Below are 25,312 nucleotides of genomic sequence, written 5' to 3'. Positions count from 1 at the left end.
CTGGTGCAGACCCTGCTGCTGGCCTGGAAAAGGCTGTAAATATTTAGATAGCTCTGCCTGTTGGTTTTGGCCAGGGGCCCATCCCACGGGATGGGGTTGCAGAGCCCCCTTCCTGGATCCGCCTGCCTGCTGCCTCCTCGCCATCTGCTCGGCTCTCCCCGCTCTGCGAGGAAATGTTGGAGAGGGATCCAAGTGGTAGCCCCCCCCATTCCCAGCAGTGCTCCCTATGGGTTAATGTCCCAGAGGCAGTGCCAGCTGCAGCCCTGGGAGATCCCCTCGCTCTTTCCACGGAAAAGGCCTGCTGGTGGTTTCTCTGTGTTATTTCTTTGAAGGACCGTAGAAATCGGAGCTGGAGAAGACCCATGAAATAACTGTTTCCACATGCTCTCACCCACACAGCCAGGCTGAGAAAAACCTGTCCTCAGAGCAGCCTCTCCAGGACTGGGGGTTGAGGGAGCGGCTGAAGGGGTGGCTCCTCTCGGTACAAAATTTGGGCTTTTTGGGCTGCTACTTCATGGTGGCTGTTCCTGGCAGGACGTGGTGCAGTGCCAGGCCAGGAGGGAAAACTTTAGACCAAGTGCAATGTTTTCAAAACTGTCTTGATTGTTGCAAGTGTCTTCCAAAAGCATCTGAGAAAGCGATGTGTAGGTGCTTGTGTGAGCCCTCTGCCTCATCATCTCCAGTCCCTCTGGAAACCATTGCTGGGTGGCCCAGGCACTGTTTATACCTTTCCAAATCTGCACTCTCGTTGTTAGTTGAGGAGAGCACCTGAGTTGTGTTTTCCGGTGTCTTTTTTTATCCCTAGGACAGCACAGACTGGATTAGGTATTGGCAGAGACCAAGATCTGTCATGGTTCTGGTCAACAGAATCCCTTGGATGGAACCGTTGGAAGGACAAGGGATATTCCCAGCTTTACTGAGGCAGTGATTTTGTAGATACTGTGGAGGTTCCATTCCTGTGGGCTTCCCCATCTTTTCTGCTTTCCATAAGTAGATGAGGAGATACCCCTGGAGACCTTTCTGCTGTTCAAATGGGACGTGCAAGAAAATGTAACCCTGACTCCTGGGAGATGTGCATTTCAGCAAAATAGGAGTGAGCTCAGTGCGTAGGAGAAGTATTACTTCCCTCAGTAGCAAAGGGTACAATAAAGTGTGGTGTGCCCTCAAATCTCATGGCTTTATTACCCTTAAGAGCTCTGAATACATTTTGGCTTGAGTAAATCCACATCCTGATTAAAATCCCAGTCTAATAAGCTGTTGACTCCAAATAAAGGCAGGATAGGAATAAACAATGAAGAAAAGTTGGCTCTTCCTGCTGCCCCAGTGGAAGGCTTTCTCCAGGCAGGCAGCCAGTGGTGATATAACCCCATGAAGTGCTGTAGACTGGTAAGAGAGCTGGGATATCAGCTGAGCTTCCAACCCAAATGAGCTCATGCTGGCCTGCCGGCAAGGCCTGGGGTGAGGGCAAAGGCAGCTTGGACGCTTACTTAGCATCGAGTTAACGCTTAGTTTGCTGATGCTGTGGTGTCTCCCTCATAGCAGAACGTGGTCTATCCAGGTCTCCACAGCTGGCACAGATTTTGTCTTGCAGGAGCCTTCTGTCTTCCTTGTGTTAATATGTAGAAAGTGCAGGTCTTTTGGCTCAGAACAAAGAGTTTGTGAATGAAAGAGATTTGGATTTTGTCTGGGAGAGGTTGCTGGTGCTGTGACACCCAGCCAGCTCACAGCTGTGTTTGGGCTCATCATCTGGTTTAACAAAAGTGGATGTTGAATTGCTGGGTTGAAAGTAGGGAAGTTCTTTATTTTAGCAATAAGAACTTGCTTCATCTTTCTGCCTCATTTTCTATCTTAATTTGGAAGTGATTCCACTGGGAAGAGTTTGACATTCCTCAGGAGTCTCCTCACCTCAGTGGGTCATGCTGAGTCAGCCCTCTGAGCAGCAGAGTGAGGTTTTGGTTAGAGTTTTAGTACAGCATTTGAGTAGGTTTGATGAGCTTGAATAGTTGAGCGTTGTGTTATCCATGTGATCCATGTGATCTGGTTTTTGAGTTTCGATATTGGGCTGGGATGTCGGTCACATTCTGGAATCTGGAAAAATGGGCATCTCAGTGGGAAAACTTGTGAAACTCTTGAGGGATTCTGTTTTAAATACCAAAGCATCAGCATTCTAAGAGCCTTCATGCCTTATTGTGTTAGCTGAAGTTCTAGCAGGTCCCTTCACCTGGGCTTTTCAATGTTTTGTTCCTGCTTCAGTGAGTTGATACTTGAATTTCTGGTGGAAATGAGGACATGAGTTAGGAGAAAAAAATGACTGTGCCCTCATTCTGCTCAGTCAATCTGTTATCAATTTGAGATTTGCATCACTTGAGTGTTACACTGGCACCTCATCAAGGGTTATCTTTGATTTCTGTGAACAACAAATGAGGACATTAGATAAGGCGTTGTCTCATTCTTCTATTTCCTTGTTGTCTTTCATAGAAGAACAAATGATGAAATGGGCTGGGTTTTGGTTTTTTGTTTTGCATTTGTCACCAGTAAAAGCCTGGTCATATGGTCTGTGAATAACCTGCAATGAGGAGGATTGATTGTGTATCATTTTAAGAATCAGGAGGGTAGTTTGCACCCCAGAAAGAACCCAGAACCTCAGAGCTGCTTATGGCAGAACAGATGGAGTTTCAAACTTTGGGGGCTTGAGCTCTTGCAAACCCCAGCCCCAGGAGCCAGGCTGGTGTGGGGGCCGCTCTGGGATCTTGACATCAAACTTGATGCTGCAGCTGTAGATGGGATGGCAAGGCTCAGTTATTAACTCATAATGTGTCTGGAGGGACTTGAACTGTGTTTTTACATGGAGGTGCCCTTTCATGTTTGGTGTGTGCCCTTATTTAGGGCTAGGGAGCTATCTCAGTTCACAGCCATAAGCATTTAGTAGACAGTTCAGTTACAGCAGTGGAGCTTAATAATTGAAACTTGTGTATGTTCTGGTATCTCTGAAAGGACTTTAAGTGCTCCTGTGAACTCCCTGGTTGACACCTAGCCTTGGGGGCTGTGCTGGCAGCTTTAGCAGCATTTGAGTTGTGGTGTGGGTTGTTGGGTCACTCCTCTCTGATTCCTTCCTCTGTTCCCTACAGGTGTACATCATCAAGGTCACCTGGTCCAATGGATCCACAGAGGTCATATACCGACGGTACAGCAAGTTCTTCGACCTGCAGGTAAGAATTTATCCAGTTCTTGGGGTTTTAACTTTGGAAAGTCTGTTGAGCTGCGTGGTTTCTGCCTTATGCTGTGATCTACCAGTAAATGCTTTGATTTGAGGCAACCTAACCACAATTTTGGGCATCCTTGAGAAAGCAAGAAAAAAGCAACCTCAAAAACTGGACAGACTCTTCGCTCCAGTGCCTCTTGCACATCAGTGAGAACATCCTGGGTCTTTTGCAAGTCCCAGTTTTAATGTTCTGCTGTCAGTTTCTGGGCTAAGTGTGCCCAGGGCTGCTTCTGTGTGTTTGAGTTTCTGCAACAGAAATCTGTGCAATTGGTGGGGGTTTTATTGGGGACTTTCTGTTTGCTTTGGGGGAGGATTTTGTTAAAGTTAGGCCCAAATTCCATTCCTGTGGAGCTCATACCATGCCTTTCCCAGCAGCTGTCACAGCAAACCAGGGCTGCCGCTGAAAAGTGCCAATTCCCTGGGTTGGTGTCCCACTGACATTCTGGGGAGGGCCAATGCCAGCCCAGAGGGCAGCTGGCAACATCTGCTTTAGTACCTGAAGGGACCCTAAAGACAGATGGAGAGGGACTTTTTACAAGAGCAGGACAAGGGGGAATGGCTTCAAACTGACAGAGAGTAGGTTTAGACTAGATATTAGGAAAAAATTCTTCCCTGTAAAGGTGGTGAGGCACTTGCACAGGTTGCCCAGAGAAGCTGTGGCTGCCCCATCCCTGGAAGTGTTTAGAGCCAGGTTGGATGGAGCTCTGAGCAACCTGGTCTACTGGGAGATGTCCCTGTCCACAGCAGAGGGGGTTGGAACTAAATGATCTGTAAGGTCCTTTCCAACCCAGGCCATTCTATGATTCATTTACCTCCTGGTACAGGGAGGAGCCAGGAGGAAAATGGATCTGGGAGGGAGGAGGCTGGAAAGGCAGTTGGGACAGGCTGGGTTGCAGAAAACCAAAGCCAGTGTTCTGGGTGAGCAGGCAAAGGGTGTTTTCCACCCCCTCCTTGGTGGAGATGAGCCAAGGGGTCTGGCTGAACTTTATGAGCCAAAACACAAGCTGAGCTGCTGGAACAGGCTCTGTGCAGAGGAGAAAAGAAAATGCATGAAGTGATCTATAGAGCGGCAGCAGCTGCCAGAAGGGCCACTGGTATGTCCCTCCTGGGCTGTGTGTGGGACCAGGAGAGGAGCTGGGCATCTTCTGCCTCCAGCATCCTACTCACGTGAGGCTGAGCATTGCTATAGGTTGTATTTCAAAGGGTTCAGTGCTTGCCTGGGAATGAGGATGCCTTTCCTGAAGTCGCTGCATCCAGACACTGCTAAAATTACAGCCTGCCCAGCAAAGCAAGCCCCTCGGAATCCAGATGGCTTTCCCAGGTCAGCCTGTGGAGCCTGGGATTGTGTGAGATGCTGCTCACGTCAGTGGTGCCCTGTCCCCTGCCCAACATGGCACCCTCTGCAGAGCTGTGGATTTGACCATGTAGAGGCCACGGTCCAGTGAGAGCCCAGCTTTGGCAAGACCCTGGGTGTCCATCCCCTGCCCTGTGGTGCTGCCCATCATCTTGCTGGGCAAGGCCAGGTAGGGTGGCATGGGCAGCTTCTGGTGCAGGCAGGGGTTAAGCTGTGTGCAGCTGCTTGTGTAACCAAGGAAATATTAAAGTAAATAAACAGAGAACAGCTGTTGGGCAGCAGCCAGTGCTGGAAGGAAATGGAACTCGTGCTTCCTTCTCCACAGCATCTTATCTTCACTGGTGCTCCAAGGTGGTGGCCAATCTCATTCTGTTGTTTGCTGCAAGGAGGGCACAATCTTTTGGGGTTTATTCAATAAAATAGTGCCTCCAGCTGTGTTGTTTCCCTGGGCTGCCTTGCTCCTCGTGAGGAAGGAATGTAGGGAATAGTGGCCATTCTTCCTGTCTCCATCCCCTTCCATCTTGGCTGGATCTGTGCACGCTCCTAAATGGAAAGTGTCATCACTGGAGGCTGTCTGGAGTCAGAGCCTCAAACTGGCTCTGCAAAATACCCTGGAGCACCTTTAGAGTCAGAGGTACATATATATCATATATATATATATATATATATCATATATATATATATATGATTGTGCAGATGGGAAAGTTTAAGGCAAACATATCCCCCCTTCCCGGTTCCCTGCAGCTTTTTCTTAAAAAATAAAAAGTAACCACTCCTTTTCAGCTCTGTTGAAAGAATGAAAGAATCTGTGGTTTTTCCCTTCCTTCCCCCTTATCATACATGCTTCCTGGTGTCCTTATTTTAAACTTGTGGTGCAGTACAGTGGAAATTGGATTGAAAGGCGAGGAGTGAAACAGATCCTCCTAGCACAGTGGAAAAAAATGCTCTAGGTAGGCTTGGTAGCACTGACTGTTGCCATTGCTGGAGGGCTTTATTGTGTGACTGTTGGATGATTCTATGCCAGTTTTAGCTCTTTAGGCAGAAATTTTCCATGCTGGAAATTATTCATGCCTCTGGTTATTAAAAGGAAAAAAATCCACAAAACCCCCGCAGAAAACCCTGATTGACTAAAATGGTTCAGCTGCTTCTGAAAACAGTAAGAGGGGAAAATATTTTTCCCGGGTCCAGGTCTGATGATCTTTTGGTGCGTTGGAGGAAGAATTGGAAACTTGAGTCGCAGGTGATTTCTGTGTCAAGAATCTGTCTTTCATGTTATCCAGTGAAAATCCATCCAAATTTATTCATCCTTACAGCCTTGAGCAATTGCAGTACATGCATGTTTGGGTAGAGATATTTGTTAATTTAATATCAATGTTCCCAGTGATTCTGGCTGAGCTTTTCATGCTCCTGTCAGAAGCTGAGCAGGGTTTTGCTTTTTAAAGAGCAGCTCTGGCCACATTCAGGTGAAGGTTGGTGCACCCTCTTTTGCTCTCACTGACTCTTCCTTGTCAGTGAGATGGAAGCCATTTGATCCAAAAGGAGAACTTGATGGCACAGGAGTGAGGGCTGGTGGGGGCTGACCCTGGGCTGATGTGATGCTGCAGTTCAGAGCAGCACAGCCACAGACGTGTGAGTGGTTGGGGATTTTCTCCTGATATTCCCTGTGGGGCCACAGCTGATTTGCTTGTCACCTTCCATTGTGGCCAAACAATTATTTTAGGAGTAGGGCCAAGTAAAACACGTGCACGCTTAATACTGACAGCCTCGCCGGCTCCCACTGCAGCCGGAGGGCAGTGTCCTTCCCTCCCCAGCCAGGCAGGAATGACACTCAAAACAAACCGTCTGCTGAGCCAAAACAGGAGTGAAGCCTGGAGTTTACTGATCTCTGACTCCATGGAATCATTTAGTTTGGAAAAGACCTCCAAGATCGAGTCCAACATTTGACCGATCATCACCTTGTCAACCAGACCAGAGCACTGAGTGCCACGTCCAGTTGTTCCTTGAACACCTTCAGGGAACGGTGACTTCTGACTCCCTGGGCAGCCCATTCCAATGCCTGACAACCCTTCCCATGAAAAAATCCTTCCTGCATCTGTCTGGACGCAGAGGTGTCAGACCAGTTGTGTTCCCCCTGCTGAAATGGGGAATGTCTAAAGCCACCTTGCTGGTCACAGCAATGCCACAAAGGCTGTGCTGTTACCAGCTGGGAGCATTCAAGGTTTGGCCCAAGTACTGTGGATTTGCAGAGCTCTTCCCTTTGGTGCCCAAGCCCAAACCTGGCTCTCTCCTGCAGAAGTCCAGATTTACATCTCATTGCTGCAGCAGCCTTTCCAAGCACCACCCTGCATTTCCCTTCCAAGGCTGGTAAAACATCCTCTTTCTGCCTAATTACCTGTTTCCATTCCACTGACCACACCAAGGGCCATTCACTGTCACGCAGGAGGTTGTCACCTTCTCTTTAAGGGCTGGTGACCAGCACTTCTTCCCCAACTGATCTCTTGTATCCCAGCACGAGGTACAAGCTGCTGCTTCCTCCTAGTCCCAGGCCAGTGTTTTAAGCATATGAAGTGATGGCTCTCGTCCCTTGGGAATTGTGCCCTTTTCTGCTCTGGGGTCACCCCAGGGAGGCTCAATGTACCATATCAGGTGGTGAAATTGGGAAAAGAATGATGAAACCAAGGATCAACTCTATCTCCTACTCACTACTCATTGCAGAAGAAAGCTCTTAGTGACCTGGGCAGTGCTCAGGAGCATTTTTCCTGTGTAGATCCTCTGTCCTCAGGTTCCTTCTGCCTCTCCTCCTTGTTTTCTCTGTGTTTTCCATCATGTGGCAATTTACATGAGGGCAACTTTTTAGGGATTAAGAAAGATAAAATTGTAATTCTAAAGCTTGCAACCGCGTGTAACTGTATGATTTGTAGTAAATTTGTAACTGCAAACACCAAACTCAGTTCTGCATGAATCTCTTGGCTGGAGGAATAATTTCCTTCAAATAGGATTGAGGCTCTTGAATAACACTCACTATGCCAGATGTGAGCTATTGGGAGCAGATGGATGCTGTTCCTAAGAAATAAAGGTAGTAAGATTGATGCTTGCAAGGATGCCAGTTGTATTCAGGACACTAATTGGGGCTGGCAGGTATGCTGGGAGTGTTTGCTGGCATGGAAGTTGGTGATCAGACATCTGAGTGGCTTCTCTGGTGGACAGAGATAAAGGACCAGGGTCTGGTGTGCCTGAGAGATGCTTCCAGCCATGCTGGCAGGGGAAGAGCTGTGCAGTGACTGCAGGGCTCCATTGGATCACGTTGGATGCATCACTCAGCAGGAGGTTAACAAGTTTCTTGGAAGGATCCTGTTGGTTAGAGAACAGATTCTGGCTTGTCTTTCGTGTTTTTTTATGGAAACCCCCAAAAAGAAACATTTTTTCCCCACTCTGTAATTATGAGCTCATCAGCCACGATGGTAGTCATTTCAAGTATTCATGTGACCAAGAGCCGCTGGTGTCTTGATACAGTCCTAAAACATCCTTACATCCAAACCCAACCCTTTTATACCTTTCCTGATATTACCAGCCCCCTGTGCCGTCCCTGGGCAGGAGCCCTGCTCCATGTCCTTGTCATCTCTGCCTTTCAGCTGCAGCCACCTTCTCAGAATCATTGAGGTTGGAAAAGACCTCCAAGACCATCAAGTCCAACCTGTGACTGATCCCCACCTTGTCAACCAGACCAGAGCACTGAGTGCCGCATCCACTCATTCTTGAACACCTCCAGCAATGGGGACTCCACCACATCCCTGGGCAGCCCCTTCCAATGCCCAACAGCCCTTTCCATGAAGGAATTCTTCCTGATGTCCGACCTTAACTTCCCCTGGCACAGCTTGAATCCATTTCCTCTTGTCCTGTCGCTGGTTGGTTGGTAGCAGAGCTCAGCCCCCACCTGGCTACAGCCTCCTTTCAGGCAGCTGTAGAGAGTGAAGTCTCCCCTGAACCTCCTTTATTGAGTGAGCTGAACATCCCCAGCTCCCTCAGCCGCTCCTCATATGACTTATGACTTCTTGACCAGCCTGGCTCTTTCCATTCCTGTCTTGTTTTCCATCCTGTCATGTTTCAAGGGTGCCCTTCTTGAGGACAGGTTACCCCAGGGCTTTTCCCCTTGCAGTCAGAAACATTTCCTTCGGTCCTTGTCCCAGCTGAAGGCTGTAGGAGCAGGTGATGCTCTGTGGCTGCTTCTCTGCACAGAGGTTTAATTTTGAGCCCAGGGTTGGACACTTGACATAGGCTGGAGTAAGGGCGCTTGCAGTGTGATTCAGGGACAGAAAAACTGAGGATTTAAAGCAACATTAAAATTTACTTTGGCTCTCTCTCCCACTCCAGTCTGCCTGTGCATTGAGTGTGTTTCCCAAATTGTCCATATGTTTAACAAATCCTTCAGGTTCTTAGCTGGAAGCTTTCAGCTTTGACCCACCTGGAGCCATGTCATCTTGGACAGAGTCATGCAGCCCTCAGGCCAACAGCTTTGTGTGTAACACCAAAAAATAAATTGTCTGTTGACGTGGTGCCTACTTCTGTGAGAAAACTGGCAAAAGGCAGTGGTCTGTGCCTGCTGTCTCGATGTGGAAGACAGATTAGGCCTCCTGGAGGGGGTTCCTCACCTGTTGTGTGAGGCGCCAGGCAAAGGCAGGGAGTGGGGGGAAAGTCTGTATCTTAGTGATTCAGACTGTTTTTAAATAAAACAACACATTAAAATTGGCTCAGATGACTGTAGCTGGCACAAAAAGATGAATTGTTCTCATCAGCTTGTTTCAGGCTGTTGGACTCTTGAAAAATGAAAATGAACCTCTTGCATTTCTTCCAGTACTGTGAGCGCTGTACTTGCTTTCCTCTGCCTGTGCTTCACCTTCTCCTCCTCCTCCTCATCTGCTCTTTAACCTGGGCTTCTGGCAGGGCACACAGTTCCCAAAGGTGAAGTGTGTGTTATCTTAATTCAGATGTGGAAAACAAGGGGCAGGCTTGCTGAATAGTGTGTCCCAAACAGCACAAGGCTCCTTCAGGTGGGAACACCAGCCAAGGCACTCCTTGGATTTCACCCTTCTCCTGGGTGCTGCCTGGTCTGGGCGGCCTCTTTGATGGAAAAGCCCTAAGGCAGCTCTGCCAGGCTGCTGCTTCAGGAGATGGATGCCTTTTTGTGTCCAGGGATTGTAAACAGGGCTCTTTCAATTGCTATTTCGTAACAGGAATCTTATTTCAACACTCTGGGGATTTCTTTTTTCTCCAGGGTTTGTGGAGTTCAGCAGAATTCTGTGCAGTTGCGTGTGCAATGTACTCCGTGGTTTCACCCCGCCACAAAAATAAATCACCAGGATCTCACTCTTAGGCAGCTGGATCACAAAAGACAGGCCCTTGCGTGACCAAGGACAAGGAAAAACCCACAGCTTCCTATGGTGAGGTTTCTGCTACAAAGCACTAGCAACTGCTTCTTCCTCTGTGCCCAGACTGCACTGAGAGCCAGCAGCCTAAACACCATAGCAGAAGTGTAGAAATAGTGAATTTCCATAATGGGACTCAAGGAGAAACACTTTCCATTAAATAAGGAGTACCTCTGTCTGTATAAGAAACCCCCAGTATTTTTCCAGCAGTGCATCTAAGATCATCATTCTCCTCCTCTCTCCCTTCACAAAGAACATGTACAGGCCAATGCACTTCAGCCTAGTTAAAAGTTGGCTCCTCAATGTTTTCTCTTTCCAAATGTCTCCCATTTATAGCTTTCCAGCATTTGGCAGCAGGAGTCGGCGCGTTCCCGTGCGTGCTAGTGCCGAGGCAGGTCACTGAGTTATAATTGGCTCGGGCTGGCACCCTGACTCGCTTTGAATTCCATGCCTGGCGGGAGAGCAGGGCTGCCGAAAGCTGTGCCTGCCCCTGGGAATCGGCAGCTTGTCCTCCCTGAGAGTCGGTGCTGGAGGAGGGTTCCCAGGCCAGAGTACACCTGGGGCGTGCGCATCAGCAGGAGAAATAATTTTCAGTTCTCGTAGCTAAAGCCTTTCTTGAGCAGCTGCTGAGAACAGCACTCAGTGGCTCTTGGTTTATTCCAAGCTCATTGCCCTTCCCTTTTTCTCCAAGCGTGCAGCTCCACACACTCCCACTTTGAGCCCATCTCCACCTGCTCCCATCAGGGTGTCCCTTGTTCCCAGACACATCACCTGGCGCTGCCATGATGGACCGATGGCAAAGGAGGGCTGGCTCCTGAGCCTGTTCTCTGTTCATTCATCCCTGTTGGCACCCCTGGTCTCCTTCCCTCCGGAAACTTGGCAGAGCAGCTGGAGGAGACAGCATTCACAGCCTTTGCTTCCGAGCCCCAGGGGAAGTACATCTCAGGAGAAGCATTGCAGGATGAGAGATGGGGAGGATAAAAGTTCCATCCCTTGGGGATGGAGCTATGGTCTCTTGCTGACAATCCAGTGTTGTTTTATTTGGTGAGTCTTTCGATAATGCAGTGTTTAAAGGTTGTGCTGTAACGTGAGGTGAGGGTTACACCCCTCTCCCTGAGTCAGGGGTGAGCTGATGCCCTTCCACTCCCCAGCTACTTATTGAAAAAACTCTGGAAATTCAGCTGCCTCACTCCTGGGAGGGCTGAGCAGGATCCCAGGAGGGCAGGACCTCACTGCTGGTCCCTCTCCTCCCCACTGCCCACGGGGTCTGTCTCTGGGGAGGTGCCCAGGGCCCTGCTGCAGGGGCCTGTCTGTGACTGGGGTTTTTGGTGAGGTTTTGTGGGTCTGGGCTGATGCAAGACCCAGTGTCTCCACCTGCTTTTAATCAATCTAACACAGCCCACTTTTCTGGTGGAAAGACCTGCAATTTATATTATATGGCAGCAGCCCTGGATCCAAAATGAACCACTTTCAAGCTGATTGATGCTGCCTGGGGAGAAGCAGAGGATGGATAGCAGTAAATCAGTGTAAAGGAGTGCTGCATCTCAGAGTAGTGGATTTTTAGTAAAATGGTTAGGACCTGTTTATTTTGCTAAATCTATATGATATAGTACAGACAGTAGCGTGCACCACCCACATATCATGGGCATCAAAAAGTGGAAGCAGTTTTATGGTGAGTGGAAGATGGAAATAAGAGCTGGGAGATGGTGGTTCTGGGCCTGTCCTTGTAGAGGAAGGTGATAAAGCTGAAGAGACGACGTGTTTTTCTGCAGTCCTGATTTCTCACTCTTTTCCATGCCTTTCAGTGGATTACATCAGGCTGTCACAGGTCTACCACAGTGCTGTAAATCACTGCTCCAGCACTGCCTGTTGGAAGTGCTTTCGCTGGAGGATGTCTTGCAGTCTTGGAGTCCCCTGGCAAAGCAAGGTGTGAACCTCTGCAGTGATCTCCTGGGGTCCTGATGGGCCTGGGCACAAGTGAAGGATTTAACCACTTCCTCGCCCTTCCCAGTACTCTGCTCCATCCGAGTGATGCTTCTTTTTTCTTACTTTCCTGCATGTTTTTTGCCCTTCTCCTACATGCTCTCTGCCCTGAGGCTTGTCTGTCTCCAGATTCCCATCACTGGGATCCAGCACAGAATTTTCCTGGGTGTGTGGCAGGCGCCCTGTGGCAGGGACGAGGAAGGCAGGTCTGTGCCAGCTGCAGAGGCCGCTCCATCGGCTGGACTGGTGGAGACCATGTGGGTGAGCAAGGCTGGGTGTGCAGGATCTGCCCTTCCTCCGTGACTCAGGGCTTCCAGGCAGCAGGGAGGGGGACCTTGTTAGCCAGAAACTGGAGAGGGACCTGATGCCAGTGGGTGGATGCAGCAGGGCTCTGGCAGCCAGCCTGTCCGCTCTGTGGTGCCATGCTGATTCCATGGTTTTCCTGCCAGTGGCTGAGGCTTTGCTCCTCCACTGCCACGGGGGTGTTGCAGTGCTGTTGTATTCGTGGCACCACTTCTGCTCATCTTCCCATTGCCTCGTGGCTCCCACACATCCCTGGGATATGGGGTGCTGCTCTACACCCTCTTCTGTGGTAACTTCTGTGTTCTCTTGTTACCTGGGATTGCAGTGTGTGCAGTAACCTATGGGGAAAATAGTCTCTGGGGGCAGTAGGACAGCCAGCATTTTCCCTGTCATAATTCCCCTTCCCTGAGCCTTTCTGCCTTACTGGTACCATATCTCGAGGCCTTTGCAGTAGGGGTGAGTCACTGAGTAGTGAATTATAAATGATGTTTATGGCTGTCTTTACCTGGCAATGTGGAAATTAGATCTTGGAGATTTGGGAGGTATAATTAAGGGAGGTGAATTTATTGTTTTAATACTACCTTTGATAGAACATTTAGGGTTTGGGCAAGAAGCAGCTTTCATTTGTATGTCATTTTTCAGTGCTGATACCATATTACCTTAGCCAAAGCAGGTATTTTTCAATACAAAAGGTGCTGTTGTGCACCTTATGGAGAATTCCTTGCACTCCCATTTTCCTCTGCAAGCCGATCATTTAGCATCAACCATGATCTGGTACTTGACCTTTTTGGAGAGGAAGAAGATATTTTGTTGTAGCAGACTTTGAGAAATACCTCCCTCAGAGAGTGGTTTGGATGCAAAGAGGTTTGAGACCCTTCTGGGACTGATCCCTCTCCCCAGGTTGGTAGATAAACAGCTCTACAAGCTTGAAGTGGCTCCTGGAGAGCCAAGAATGAGGAGGAGGATGGAGGTGAGACCTGTCCCTGTCTTGTGCTGCAGGCTAAAGTTCTCTTGGTTTTTCACTATTAATTTTCTTTAAAAGGCTTTCCCCTTGATGAGTCACTTAAAACATTAAAAAAAAAGCCTTTTAATATTAGCAGTTAGGTTTTAGTGTTTCAAATTGAAACATTGATTGTAATGGATACTCATCTGCTGACTTTCTTCTTGGCAAATCAGCATTTTCCAGTTCTCCTCCTCGCTCCAGGAAATAAAAAAATCCCCTTGGAAAGTTCCCAGGAGCTCCAAGTTTTCCATTCAGGGGTCAACTGCTTTCCACGTACCAACAGGTGGCTGCTTTAAGCCCCAAAACTGGGGTGTTTTTTTGCCAGTCAGTGCATTTGGCCAGAGGTTTTCCACGTTTTCTCTCTTTGTGTCTCTGTGGTGAGATGACACTTTGAGAAGAGCTCTCAAAGGTGCTGCCAGGGCTCATGCTCCTTAGTGGTTTTGTACTGGAAAACTTAGGCATTGCTTGGTCCTCGTTGGATCCTAAAAAGGCAGGTGCAGTTCCAGGTAGGCAGTTTGGGCTGAATTTTGTGTGAACTCTGCATTCTCGTGTTTAAATGCACAGAAAGCAGCAGGGTTGCTGCACTTTGCCTGCTGCTGGGGTTCCTCCACGGTGCCTCTGTGTTTGCTGGCTCCGGGCCCTGGCAGAGGGTGAAAATCCCGGGCTGGGATGGCATTTCCCCTGGAGTTGTGCTGCATGTGCTTTATGCAGTCCCGGGGGCTCCCTGCAGGGCTCCCCATTCCCCAGCTGCTTGGCACTGCTCAACCCTCCCTGGTAAGTGCATTAACTCCTCTGTAAGCCGTGGGCGCCGGTCTCCTCCACCAGACAGCACTTAGCAGTCTGGGTTTGCAATAAGTGGAGTTTCTTGGTGAGCTCTGGCCTTCTGGCAGGGACTGTCTGAACCCAGAAGTGCTCCCAGTCCTGTCCTGCTGTCATGTGGGTGGTGGCAGTGCCCAGCTCCTGCCCCAGCACTTCCCCACAGTGGGAATGCAGTATTTGCAGAGGCTTCCTGCCCAAGCTAGAGCTCTTGGGCATTTCTGAGCTTGGCGTCTTTCAATCCCACTCTTTCTGGAAATGAAGGAATACAAGGATGGGTGGTGCAGGTGTGGTGAGGATGCTGGTGGGTTCACACAGGAGCTGGACTGATCTGTGAGGCTCCAGGGCTCCAGAGCTCCATCAGCTCCTGTCTCTACTAGACAGAGAGTTTTATTGTCAGCTGGGAGAGGGCACAAATGAGCATGGTCATGCTGAGGACTAAGGTGTATCTATCTTCATATGGAGACCCTGGTTTTGAGCAGTTATGCCTCAGGGAGCTGCAGGACCTCTTTTTCCACTTGTGTAATGGTCCCAGCTGCTGTGGAGCTGCTCTTGATGACACCACCATGAGCCCAAGTGGAATGAAATCCTCCCTTGTGTGGAGACAAAAACTCTCCATATTGGCTTTTCTGCTGACTGTGCTCATTTGGAAAACGGGGTTTGTGTTTAGGGAAGGAACAGCAGGGAAAATAGAGGGTTAGCAAGAAGTCTGATGCAAGAAGAGGGTCACGAGGCTGGTGTTGCTGACCAACAGTGCTCTCCCAAGGGGCTGGCCTGTAGTTTTGCAGCCCTACCTGTAGCTCAGATGCTGCCTCCTCCTTTGTCTCATCATGTTCGGGCCTGCCACAGATTGAAGATTTTGCATTAATTTCAGAGAAGGAATGTGCACTGCTCTGCTTCCCCTCATCTTGAGTGGGGAAGGTTTTTGTGAAGGGAGGGGTCAAACAGAAATCAGATTATGAGCTATTTGGGGGAGGAGCTGGGGCAGGTCATCCTGAGGTTCTGGCAAGTGTGCAGCTCAGAGTAGGGTGGTATGTGCATGGAGCTGCTCTGTGACCCATTGCTGAAACGCTTGACTGGGGGTTGGCAGTTGGTGTGAAGCACCATGTCAGGTGTGACACTAACTCTGGTTGGAGTATGTGAGCACAGCCCTGCCCCCTGCTCCGCCCCGGCTGCTCAACACATGAAATAGGGCAAATGTGTTGGTTTTTCTCCACTGTTGTTTCCATTTCCACAACAGAAACTGAATTTTATGACTTCCTGCTCTTCCAAGCATGTCTGCTTTGGGATGCTAGAGAGGAGGATGTGGGTGAACACAGATTGCCTGTGCAGCCTTCCCTGCAGCAATGAGAGCACTGGTGACAGTTGTGGTGGTGGTTCTGTGGTCTTTGGCAGTGGGCTGTGCCAGCTCTTCCCTGCTCCCATGCTCCTTCCAGGGGTACTTCCTGTGTGACACAGCCCCAGATGTGCTGGAGGAATGTTCCCATGGATGGGATGGGGAAGAGGAAGTGGCGCAGACCGGCATCACCCCCGGGTATTCCTGCTCTGTTCCCAAGCACGTTCTACCGGCAGGAGTCACTTCCCACAGCTGGGTCAGTGTGGTGAATCATGGATGCAGGGTTGGTGCTTTGAGGGTGTTAATGCTCTGTTGCTGGTGCCCACATGGAGTGCTGCCACTTTCTGTGCTCATCTCTGCAGCCTGGGACCTGCCTACCCAAATGCCATCTAGAGGCTGCAATGACCAGGAATTAAGTGGAAAATGGATTAGTAAAGTACTGTAACAAGAATGGTGACTTCCAGGACTTGGTACCAATGGACTGAATGGAAAAAGCAATATATTTTAAACACCCAAAAAGCAGACAGAGGGATCAGCAGCTCTGTGAGGGGGCTGTGTAAATGGAGATCACTCAGCGCTCTTCTCCAAATACGAGGTTTTCTTTTTTTAAAACTACACTCTCTCCTTAGTCTCTCCCAAATATATTCTTTAGAGGCTTACAAAAGGAGGGAAAGCAGACAGGAGTTGTTTTGGCCTTCCAAAAATCATAGAATCATAAAATCACAGAATGATTTGGATTGGAAGGGACTTTAAAGATCATCTCATTCCACCACCCTGCCATGAGCAGGGACACCTTCCACTAGATCACGTTGCTCAGCACCCCATCCCTGCTCATGGCACGGGGTTGGAATGAGATGATCTTTAAGGTCCCTTCCAACCCAAACCATTCTGTGATTCTATGAAATACTGGGCGCTCAGGATGGAAACATATCCTGCCCTGGGCAGTGGAAGCTTTTTGCCCGGTTGCTTTTGGAGGACTATTGCACTTGGACCAAACCTGGGCATGCGAAGCTGCCACATCCTCCGAGCCCCCACGTGCAGGGAAACCCACATCCCTGAGTTTGATCCATGTGGTTATGGGCCAGCACCTGCTGGGGTAACACAGACCTGGCTGTGGCTTGGTCCTGAGGGTACCTGGGGGGCAGCATGAGCACAGAGCTCCGTCCTGGCCCAGTCCTGTGCCCGCTGCTCCCTGTGCCAGGGAGCTCTTCAGAGGCACCAGTGTCTCTCTAATGCTTCCTGTGATTTAATAGGAAATTTCTCTTGCAGTGGCAGCTGCTGACAATTTGTGTGGCCCTTTTTTTTCTCTGACCTCAGTTAATTCTTTTTTTGTCTATTGCTGAGCGATGCTTAAAGTTTTCCATCAGGTTTTCACAATCCAGCCTCTGTGATGCCATTTCCTAGTGCTGAGGAGACCAGCTTTGCCTCTGCCTTGTAATGTGTAAAATGCACTTGAATTCGTCACACTGCTTGGTTGTTCTGCCCTTCAGCTCCCATTCCTGTCTGTGAACACCCAACTCTCCTTGGCCACGGAACAGCTGTTACGTGGTGCTGCAACCCTGGAGCCCTTCCCTGGGACTGACCTCCTGAGCTCTGCTTGGGAGCTGAGCTTGCTCTGTGTTAGTCCTTCTGTCTTCTGGGTGGTTGTATTTTTCACCCCCTTTTTTTTCACGGGCAGTCCTTAAAGATGCAGGGAAGGTGCCTCTCATAGGATCACAAAAGACGAAACATCAGTAGCCTGTGAGCTGCTGCCAGATGTCGTTCTCTTCCCCAGACTATCTTCTTGGCAGAGATTTCCTAAACCAGTTGATTCCAGGGCTCAAGAGTGCTTTGATCTGCAGGAACACGTTTACAAAGTCTCTGGTTCTCAGCATGCAACTGTGTCCTTCATCATGTCCCGTGGGGACGGGTGCTCCCATCATGGCAGGCGATCGCTGGACCTGCGTCCCTTTCCCACTGCATCTGAGGATCAGTAAGGTGTTGTCCTTTGGTGAATCACATTTGGAGGAGGACTCTTCTTCCTGTAAGAAGAGACGTGGCTAATGGCCAGCTGAGCACGTGGAAGTCAGGGTGAGCAGTGCATGGGAATGTCCTCATCTGAAGTTCACCGCCACAGGGACGTCGGGACACGTGGTGTGCCTGGCTGCCTGTGGCATTCCCCAGCTCATGAGGGATGGGGCTGATGGGGAGTTTGGGAGTGTGGGATGAGAGCAGGCTTGGCTCAGACTCATCTTTTCCCCATGGCAAGCTGCTGCCTTCTCTCAGCAGGGATGCTGTTGCTCTCACAAAGAGTCTCTTGTGATTCTGCCACCGCACTCGACCAGACTATGAAGCTTTTTGTTGAACTCTTTTTAATTTTTTTTCCCTTCGGGTGATGTCAAAAGCTGGCTTCTCTGCTCTGGATAACAGGCATGTCTGCTGGAGGCATGGATTAGGTCAGCTCTCTCTTGCTAGACCACAAAGGGGAATGTGGTTTTACACTGAACCTCTGTCAAGCAGGCAGAGCAAATCCCGGAATCACAGGATGGGTCAGGTTGGAAGGGACCACAGGGGCTCATTTGGTCCCACCCTCCTGCTCAAGCAGGGTCATCCCAGAGCACATGGCACAGGACTGTGTCCAGATGGTTCTGGAATATCCCCAGTGAGGGAGACTCCACACCCTCTCTGGACAATCTGTTCCAGTGCTCCGTCATTGCACAGTAAAGAAGCTCTTCCTCATGTTCATAAGGAACTTCCTGGGCATCAGTTCCTGCCCATTACCTCTTGTCTTAATACAAAATCCTCTTGATAAGAGGGGGGAACTTCCTTCACCCCATGCCTGCGACTGTGGCTCATGGCCTGGCTCTGACATCAGCTCCTGGAGTAGTGCAAGAATGAAAGAGTTTGTTCTCCTTGCATGGATATTTCATCACCCCCCAGCCTGTGGCAGTATAACTTGTTCAGGGATGTGAGCCACCATCCCCTGCAGAAGCTGGCACAGACTGGCTTCCTCTTCCATAGCCCTGGTATGTGCCACACAAGCCCTGATGGTCAGTGATGGAGAACCTGGGCTTTAGAGCAACTTCGCAAAAGCAAATCCTCCAGTCCCCCTGCTGCCCAGGACTTGCTGAAGAGTAATTCTGTGCCCTTCTGGTTCGTTGTTCTTGGGAGAATCAGGACCTCTGTGTTCACCATTTTGCCCTGACATTTTACTTTAAACCAGATTTAAATGAAAACCTTTTTTTTTTTTCCTGTAACCTCTATATTGTAGAGGGAAACTCTTCCACTGTATTGTGGAAAGCAGAGAAGAAGCAAAGTGATGACATACCTTATTACCTACTGGCACTTGACTTGAGGTTGTGATTTTTTGGCAGCAATTTCTCCAAGGTTATTCCATCTGGGAAATGATATGGCCTGCTTGCAGGCTGTTAGACCTGGGGCCCTGCTCCTTCAGCAGACATATCTCTGGGTTTATGCCATCTGCATGGTGTAGCCCTCTGGCAACTGCACCATCAGCTCTGATTTGGGCAAAGCCCTCTGCTTCCCGGGAATACTGCTGAGCGTGTCCATTCCCCTCTCCCTGGGATCCCCTGCAGCCTGCAGCACTCTTAATTGATTCAATTAGGATATTATCTTACGAGTTTCCTGTTGATGAAGGAGCTGTCTGCCAACGTGTTGGCTGTTGACACAAAGCTGCTTTTCAAAGGCTCCCCATCCCTAGCGGTGTTATCGCCTGCCCTGTTAATGGACAGCTCGGGATGGGGACAGTGGGCTCCCACAGTGTGCACAGACCTCCAGCTCACTCCAGACACACTCACTGCCCAGACATTCCTGGGTTAATAAGAAAAACAGCTAATTGATAAGATAAATTGGTAGTGGAGATAAGTGTGGATAAACATGGGCTGTCCTGACGTTCTGTTGTGGGGAGCCTGGCTGTGTACTGGATATATCACTTGGACTTCCCTGCCCCAGTCCTGGATCTGGGAGCCACAGTCTGGCAGCCTGTGATCCCCCTCCCTTTTGCCAAGGGATCATTGAAGAGTGTGATATAACAACTTCCCACGTAATAAAAGCAGACCAAAATGCTTTAAACTACATCCACTCCAATCTTTTTTTGCTATTTTCTTGTCTGTCACAAATATTTAAAAATAGTCCTGGAAGGGTAGAAACAATGGAATTATTGTTTGAGGTTCTTTCCCTTTAATTTTTCTTCCCAACCTGGCTGAGTGCATTGTTGAGAGCAAGACTTGGCCTCTCTGTGCTCTCGTGTGCTCAGCAGGGAAAGCACTGCTCTAGAGGGCTGTGTGTCTGTCTGCCTCTTGTCTGCCCATCTCCCCAGGATCTTGCATGGCCCCTTCTGGGAATGTGATGTAAGCAGTGTTGTTTGGAGTTTGGATGGAAACCCTCCCACAAAGAAGATTTGTGGGATCTCTCCATGCCAACCACCTCCCTTCCACAGTTTTTGCCTGGTGGGGACTGTGTTTCCCTGCCACGGCTGGGGAGGAGGGTGTTCTCCCAGTAAACCTGCCTTGGTACTGGAGTCTGCAGACCATCTCCTGATGCCTCTCTGTGTATCCCTCCCCAGGCCTGGTGGAGTTGCTGCACCTTTACCCTTTTCCCATCCCTTTTCCAGAGCTGGGCCTCCTTCCCTTGGCTTTTCTGGGCAAGACCAGTGCAACAACCTGTGCTGTAGTCCCCATCCTGCAAAGTCAACAGGAGTAAGACAGGCCAGAAAAGACACAGGGGACCTCAAAACCTGGAGATCTACCAGCTTTCTGGAGACTTTCCTTGTCTCTGGGGCATCTCTCAGGTCTGGAGCTGATATTTTCTGGTCGCAGTTTCGTGCTTTTGTGTGTGTGTGTAGCACTACAGAAGAACCATCAGCCACAGGCTGCGTTTCTGCAGATGTGTGCTCCTGTGTCTGCTATCCCAAACTGCCTGCAGTGCTTACAGCCAGTGCTGGGCTTGTTTTCTTTGGAGTGAGTGTTTTAGCTGTTCTTCCCACAGGCTCATGCGTAGGAGAACTGGTGAACTGGTATTTGCTGCTGCCTCCTCCAGAGCTGCGTGATGTGGCAGCCAGGCTGTGTGGGATCCATGGGACCGAGCCCCTGCCTTGCCACTTCCCCACCTTCTCCTCTTCCTGTACGTGCTGGAGGGTTCTCCAGACACCTCACAACCTCTTTTCCTCCCTCCAGCAAGAGAAGAGAGAGAGAGCTTGTGGCTGACAGACATAATGGTGCCAACCCACACAGGCCCTGGTGTGGGCTCTGGTCTGGCTGGGGTGCTACTGGTGGCACTGGGCTGGGCTGGAGCAGGGCAGGGGGGCTGCAATGAGAGGGTCCCCACTCTGAGCAGCTCCTGCAAGAGGCACTTTCTGTCAAGTAAAAGGAAATGGAGATGATCTGGGCTGAAGTTCTGGATGGGTTTGGTGGGATCACATGGTTGGGAACAGATCTGGCCAGAGGGTCAGCCCAGGCACGTGCTAATGGGAGAAAACACAGCTTGCACCGTTCGTGCCTTGGAGGCTCACAGTGCTCCGGGGGCGAGAGATCCTCAGCTCGAGTTCAAACAGAGGCGGGGAAAGCTTCCAGTGACTCAGGGATTGCGTTGCTTAACAGCAGTCAGATGTGCGACTTGTTTTCCTCGCCCCTCGCCTGTCTCCAGCTTTCCCAAGCTCTTCCCCCCAGGCAGAGCAGAGCCAGAGGCACCTCTCCACCATAACGCAACACAGGTGTTTTATGGGGTATCAGGGATGTGGTGTCCTGTATTGTCATGGATTGATGGAAGAGCAGGTGATCTTGGCTTGCCAGGGAGGCTGGGGAAGGAGCGCTGCCCTGGGAGCCTGCAGTGCCTGGGGGAGGCAGGTCCTCCTCAGGCTCATTTGTGGCTGCTGCTAACCTGTCTTTCATTTCCTTTTCTAGATGCAAATGCTGGACAAGTTTCCGATGGAAGGAGGGCAGAAGGACCCCAAGCAAAGGATCATCCCCTTTCTGCCAGGTAGGAGAGTGGTTTTGCTCCAGCAAAAACCATGTTGGTTTTGGCATGGCAGGAGCTTTTTCCCATGGCAGGAACCATCTGAGCAATAGCAAGTTCTTGGCCTGCACTGTGTCCATTAAAACATCTGTATTAAACTCCTCAGTATTTCTCTTTCCCTCCAGAAGTCACTAGTGGAAGACCTCAACTAAGCAACCCCCCTAGCACAGCTTCTACCACGGCACAGGGCTGAGGATGGTGTGAGGCTCCCCAGGAGCTACTCATACACTGTTTTTCCTGTCCCGTGTAACTCAAAGAGCCATCCAGAGAGAAGGAAATAACAATGGAATTCAAGCCAATTGACAGCCTTGGCTTCCTCCTGTGATGTTTGGGGCTGATTGCTCAAAGACAGGATTTCTGTGGCATGACGTGTGCCCTGTCAGCCCAACGTGCAGCTGAGCAGATGCAATGGGCCGTGGCACTTTGTGGTGTGTGGGATTGCTGGTGGCTGCTGCTATAGGGAATGAGAAGAACCCTAATATGCCTTGTGAAAATAACCAGCCTGAGGGGAGTTTTTCATGCACCCATAGCTAATGGCTTTGACCACAGAGTTGTCTTACCCCTACCCCCAAGTAGCTAATGAGCATATTTAGAAATGTCACAGTGCCATAATCACTTCCAGTGACTGTCAGGTCTGTTTAGTGCAGCCCTTTGTGCTGTACTTTGCCTCCTGGCTCTTCTAGAAACGTAAAGGCATTTGTGAACTTTGCTTTTCTCTGACTGGTGTGAAGAAAATAATTTACACCCCTTTTTAAATAAGAGAATCTTGTCTGGGTTTCCCATAGAAGAGTTTCTGATTCTAGCTTGTTGTGGCATTGTAACATCAGCAAAAGCAAAGCACACCTGATGTGAATACCACAGAAAAGCCCTTGCTGTACAAGTACTCTTGCCAGCAAGGGAAAATGGAAGCCAAATTGGCAAAGGGCATAACTTGGAAAAATTGGATATATGCTTTGGCTGTGCTGCACTTGAAGAAAATTCCCACCAAAATGCTGCTATTTTCAGAAGGCCACGGCTTGGGAAGCCTGGTCGGAGCAGTGCTCCTTGCAGCACGCTCGTCAATTCTTGTTTCTCCTTCTTGGTGTTGAAATAGTTTCCCTTTGCTAGGAAACATGTCACTGGGATTTCCACTGGAGGAAAAAGGGGATTGAAGTTGCTGGAAAAGAAAGCCTGGCTCTTGTGTAAGCAAGCAGTTTTGGGGAGTTATGATGACCTTCTTCTAGAGAAGCGTGTGCATTTGTGTGTGTCCTCTGCAGAGATATTTGCCCTTTTGCTTTTGTTCCCTTTCTGCAACAGGCTTAAATAATATCATTTCAGAGGGAGTCACATGTTGACTTGGAAAACTGCTAGTCCATGCTTCTCCCAGAAATATTTCTTGGCATTTCATTTTTGCTGTGGCTTGTGATGGCTCGGGAGACTATTGATGCCTGGCAGCTGGTACCTGCAGCTTTACCACGAGTGCTTTGAGGTGCCAGCACAGGATAAAGGGTGGTGTGGTGTGAAGATTCCAGCATGGGATGCTGTCCCACCTCCAAGTAGGAGGTGGCCACTGCAAATCTTGCACCTTGCCTGTCCTCATGGGACAACTTCAGAAGTCCTCTTGCTTGAGGGAAGTTATGGTATTAGAAGTGGCAGTTATGTCACCTTTGCCCTCCTGCCTTTGCTGCTCATTATGGAGTGATCAGGAGCTGGTGGCTTTTCCTGGAGCAGGACAGTGAGCCATAACCTCCCTAGTGAGATGGCCTGCAAGCTCTATCTGCTTATGAAAGAGGACTTTACTTGGGAGTAAGGCCCTTTTAATAGTTGCTGGATATATTAGAGCATTTCCTCTATCAAGCAGCTCTTTACCTTCCCAGTTTGGGATGACAAGTTTTGCTACTTACAGCTGAACCCAAACTTTGTCTCTCTCAGCCTAGAGGTGCTGTCCAGGTAAGCTCAGTGACAACAGCCTGGGTCTGTTTCTCTGCAAAATGTGGTTCTAGTGTGCTTAGACTTGCTGGGGTTTGATTGTGTTCAGCTTCTGTTAGTACTGTAGTTTGCTCCCAGTCCCATTTTGAGCAACATTTTTAGCATCTGAATTTCATTACCAGGGGAGATTTGGCTCCAGTGTTTACTGCAAGTACGCTGCTTTCTGAGAAGTCTGTTGTAGAGCAACATTAGACATTGTGGCCACTGCAGTTCTCAAAAATGTCTCCTGTGACCCTGTGCCTCTAGAACAGCTCTGGCTTCCTTAGCAAACCCTGAAGCCCCCTAAACCCTGGGTCACCACCACAACCTGACAAGGTGCCATCTGGGTTTGTCTGTCAGGCTGGTTTCCTGGAATGGGAAGAGTGTTCCATGATTACTCCATAGTTACAACACCCAGCCCACAGGAACTCTGTTTGCTTTTTGTTACTTCGTTTTGTTAATGCCTGCTTTGAGGGTTCAACTTATGGGAAATTTCTACAGACTTTGGTCTTTTGAAGTAGATCTTTGATAGTATTCAGAAGAGGCTTTTGTAAGTGCAAGTCCTTCAGCCTACTCAGGTCTTCTGAAGTGGAGTCATAAAGGTGGGTCCTCTGAAGTGGAGTAGATCAATTACACTTGAAGTTTGGGACCAGGGCTTGTCCCTTGCTGGGTGGTGGCACCACACTCATCCCGTAGCTCAGCTTGGTGGGATCTGCTATTGCCTGCCAGTGCTCCTACACTGTGCCTGAAAAGCTCTGCTGCCACAAAGGGGAATTTGAAGTGGACTTTTGGATCCTTCAGCTGGCTCTGAGCCACTGGCACAGCCTGCTCAGCTTCATGTGGTGCTGGGATGGCTCCATGGAACAGCTCTGGCAGCACCCAGCCCTTGCATGGCATCGACTCTGCTCCCTGGAGCAGAGTTGGGAACAGCTGGTGGGAGAGCAGAGACCTGTCACTGCCCAGCTGGGGAATGTCCTCGCCCGCAGGAGTCCACACCAAGGGTTACACACTTGTTGGCTGGGAGATGACGGTATGGAGACCCCAGGAAAGAATGAACTAAGAAAACAAATGAGCTCAGTTGGGCCTGCTGTGTAAGGGCCGTGCCAGATCTTTCAGGAAACAGCTTTTATAAGGAGAGTGGAGCCTTCCAAACTCTGTACAGCCCCACTGGCCTGGAGCAGATCCTGGCCAGTCTGCTTCACTGGAAACGTGAGCCTCGGCAAGGAGGGGTTGCCTGAGGCTGAGCTAACCTTGGCTGTAAAATTGCTTTTTAGGAAGCTTTAGCTACAGACAATAGTGAACTCCCAAGAAGGGAGGAAGAGAAAGGGGGGTTTGGTGAGATCATTTTAGAAAGAAGAATTATACCTCCTTTCTACTCCTTTCCCAGCCCACCAGCCTGCTCGATATGGGCATCAGTGCCACCCACAAACTTTGGGGCTTTTTTCCCAGAACAGCTGTGGGGATGCTCATAGCTCCCCACAAAGGCCCTGTGAAGGAGGTGGAGGACAGCTCATCTGTTTTCTAGCTATGGTGCCTGACTTGCCCCAGTCCTGTTCCATCTTCATCTGAGCTGGAGATGGCATCCTAATTACTACTTTCTGCTCTAGTAAGATGGACATCTCTCCTGTAGCATGGTTGGGTGGACAGTCCCAGGCTGTCTTGCAACCCCTGTGCAGGACTTGACCAAACAGATGTAAGGGTAGGACTCCTGGAAACACTGCCTGATCCCCCATCCCAGGAATAGCCCACGTAGCTGGCTGCTCCATGGGCTGGGATTAATTATGTGTACATTTGGGGCTGCCTTTTTTTGAAGTGAGTTTGGAACCTGTGCCAGGGAAAATCTGGATGTGATTTGAAAGGTGCAGAGAAGTGA

The 25,312-nt window shown here is 49.6% G+C and overlaps 1 protein-coding gene across 1 annotated transcript in view; it reads left to right on the top strand.

The window, feature by feature from the left end:
• Window positions 1-3,134: 3,134 nt before the first annotated feature.
• The window catches only part of SH3PXD2B (SH3 and PX domains 2B), a 56,917-nt gene continuing 34,739 nt past the window's right edge, over window positions 3,135-25,312 (top strand). The window contains exons 1-2 of the mRNA XM_029960299.1: window positions 3,135-3,209; window positions 21,381-21,456. Coding sequence (XP_029816159.1) covers window positions 21,381-21,456 — 76 coding nt within the window. The 5' untranslated portion in view covers window positions 3,135-3,209. The remainder of the gene's footprint in view (window positions 3,210-21,380; window positions 21,457-25,312) is intronic.

The sequence above is a fragment of the Manacus vitellinus genome, unplaced genomic scaffold, assembly GCF_001715985.3.
Source record: "Manacus vitellinus isolate BGI_N305 unplaced genomic scaffold, ASM171598v3 scaffold_25_pilon, whole genome shotgun sequence".
In the NCBI taxonomy this organism is placed as follows: Eukaryota; Metazoa; Chordata; class Aves; order Passeriformes; family Pipridae; genus Manacus; species Manacus vitellinus.
The sequence above is the reverse complement of the archived record's forward strand: the minus strand, read 5'-3'. Positions and strand labels throughout refer to the sequence as shown.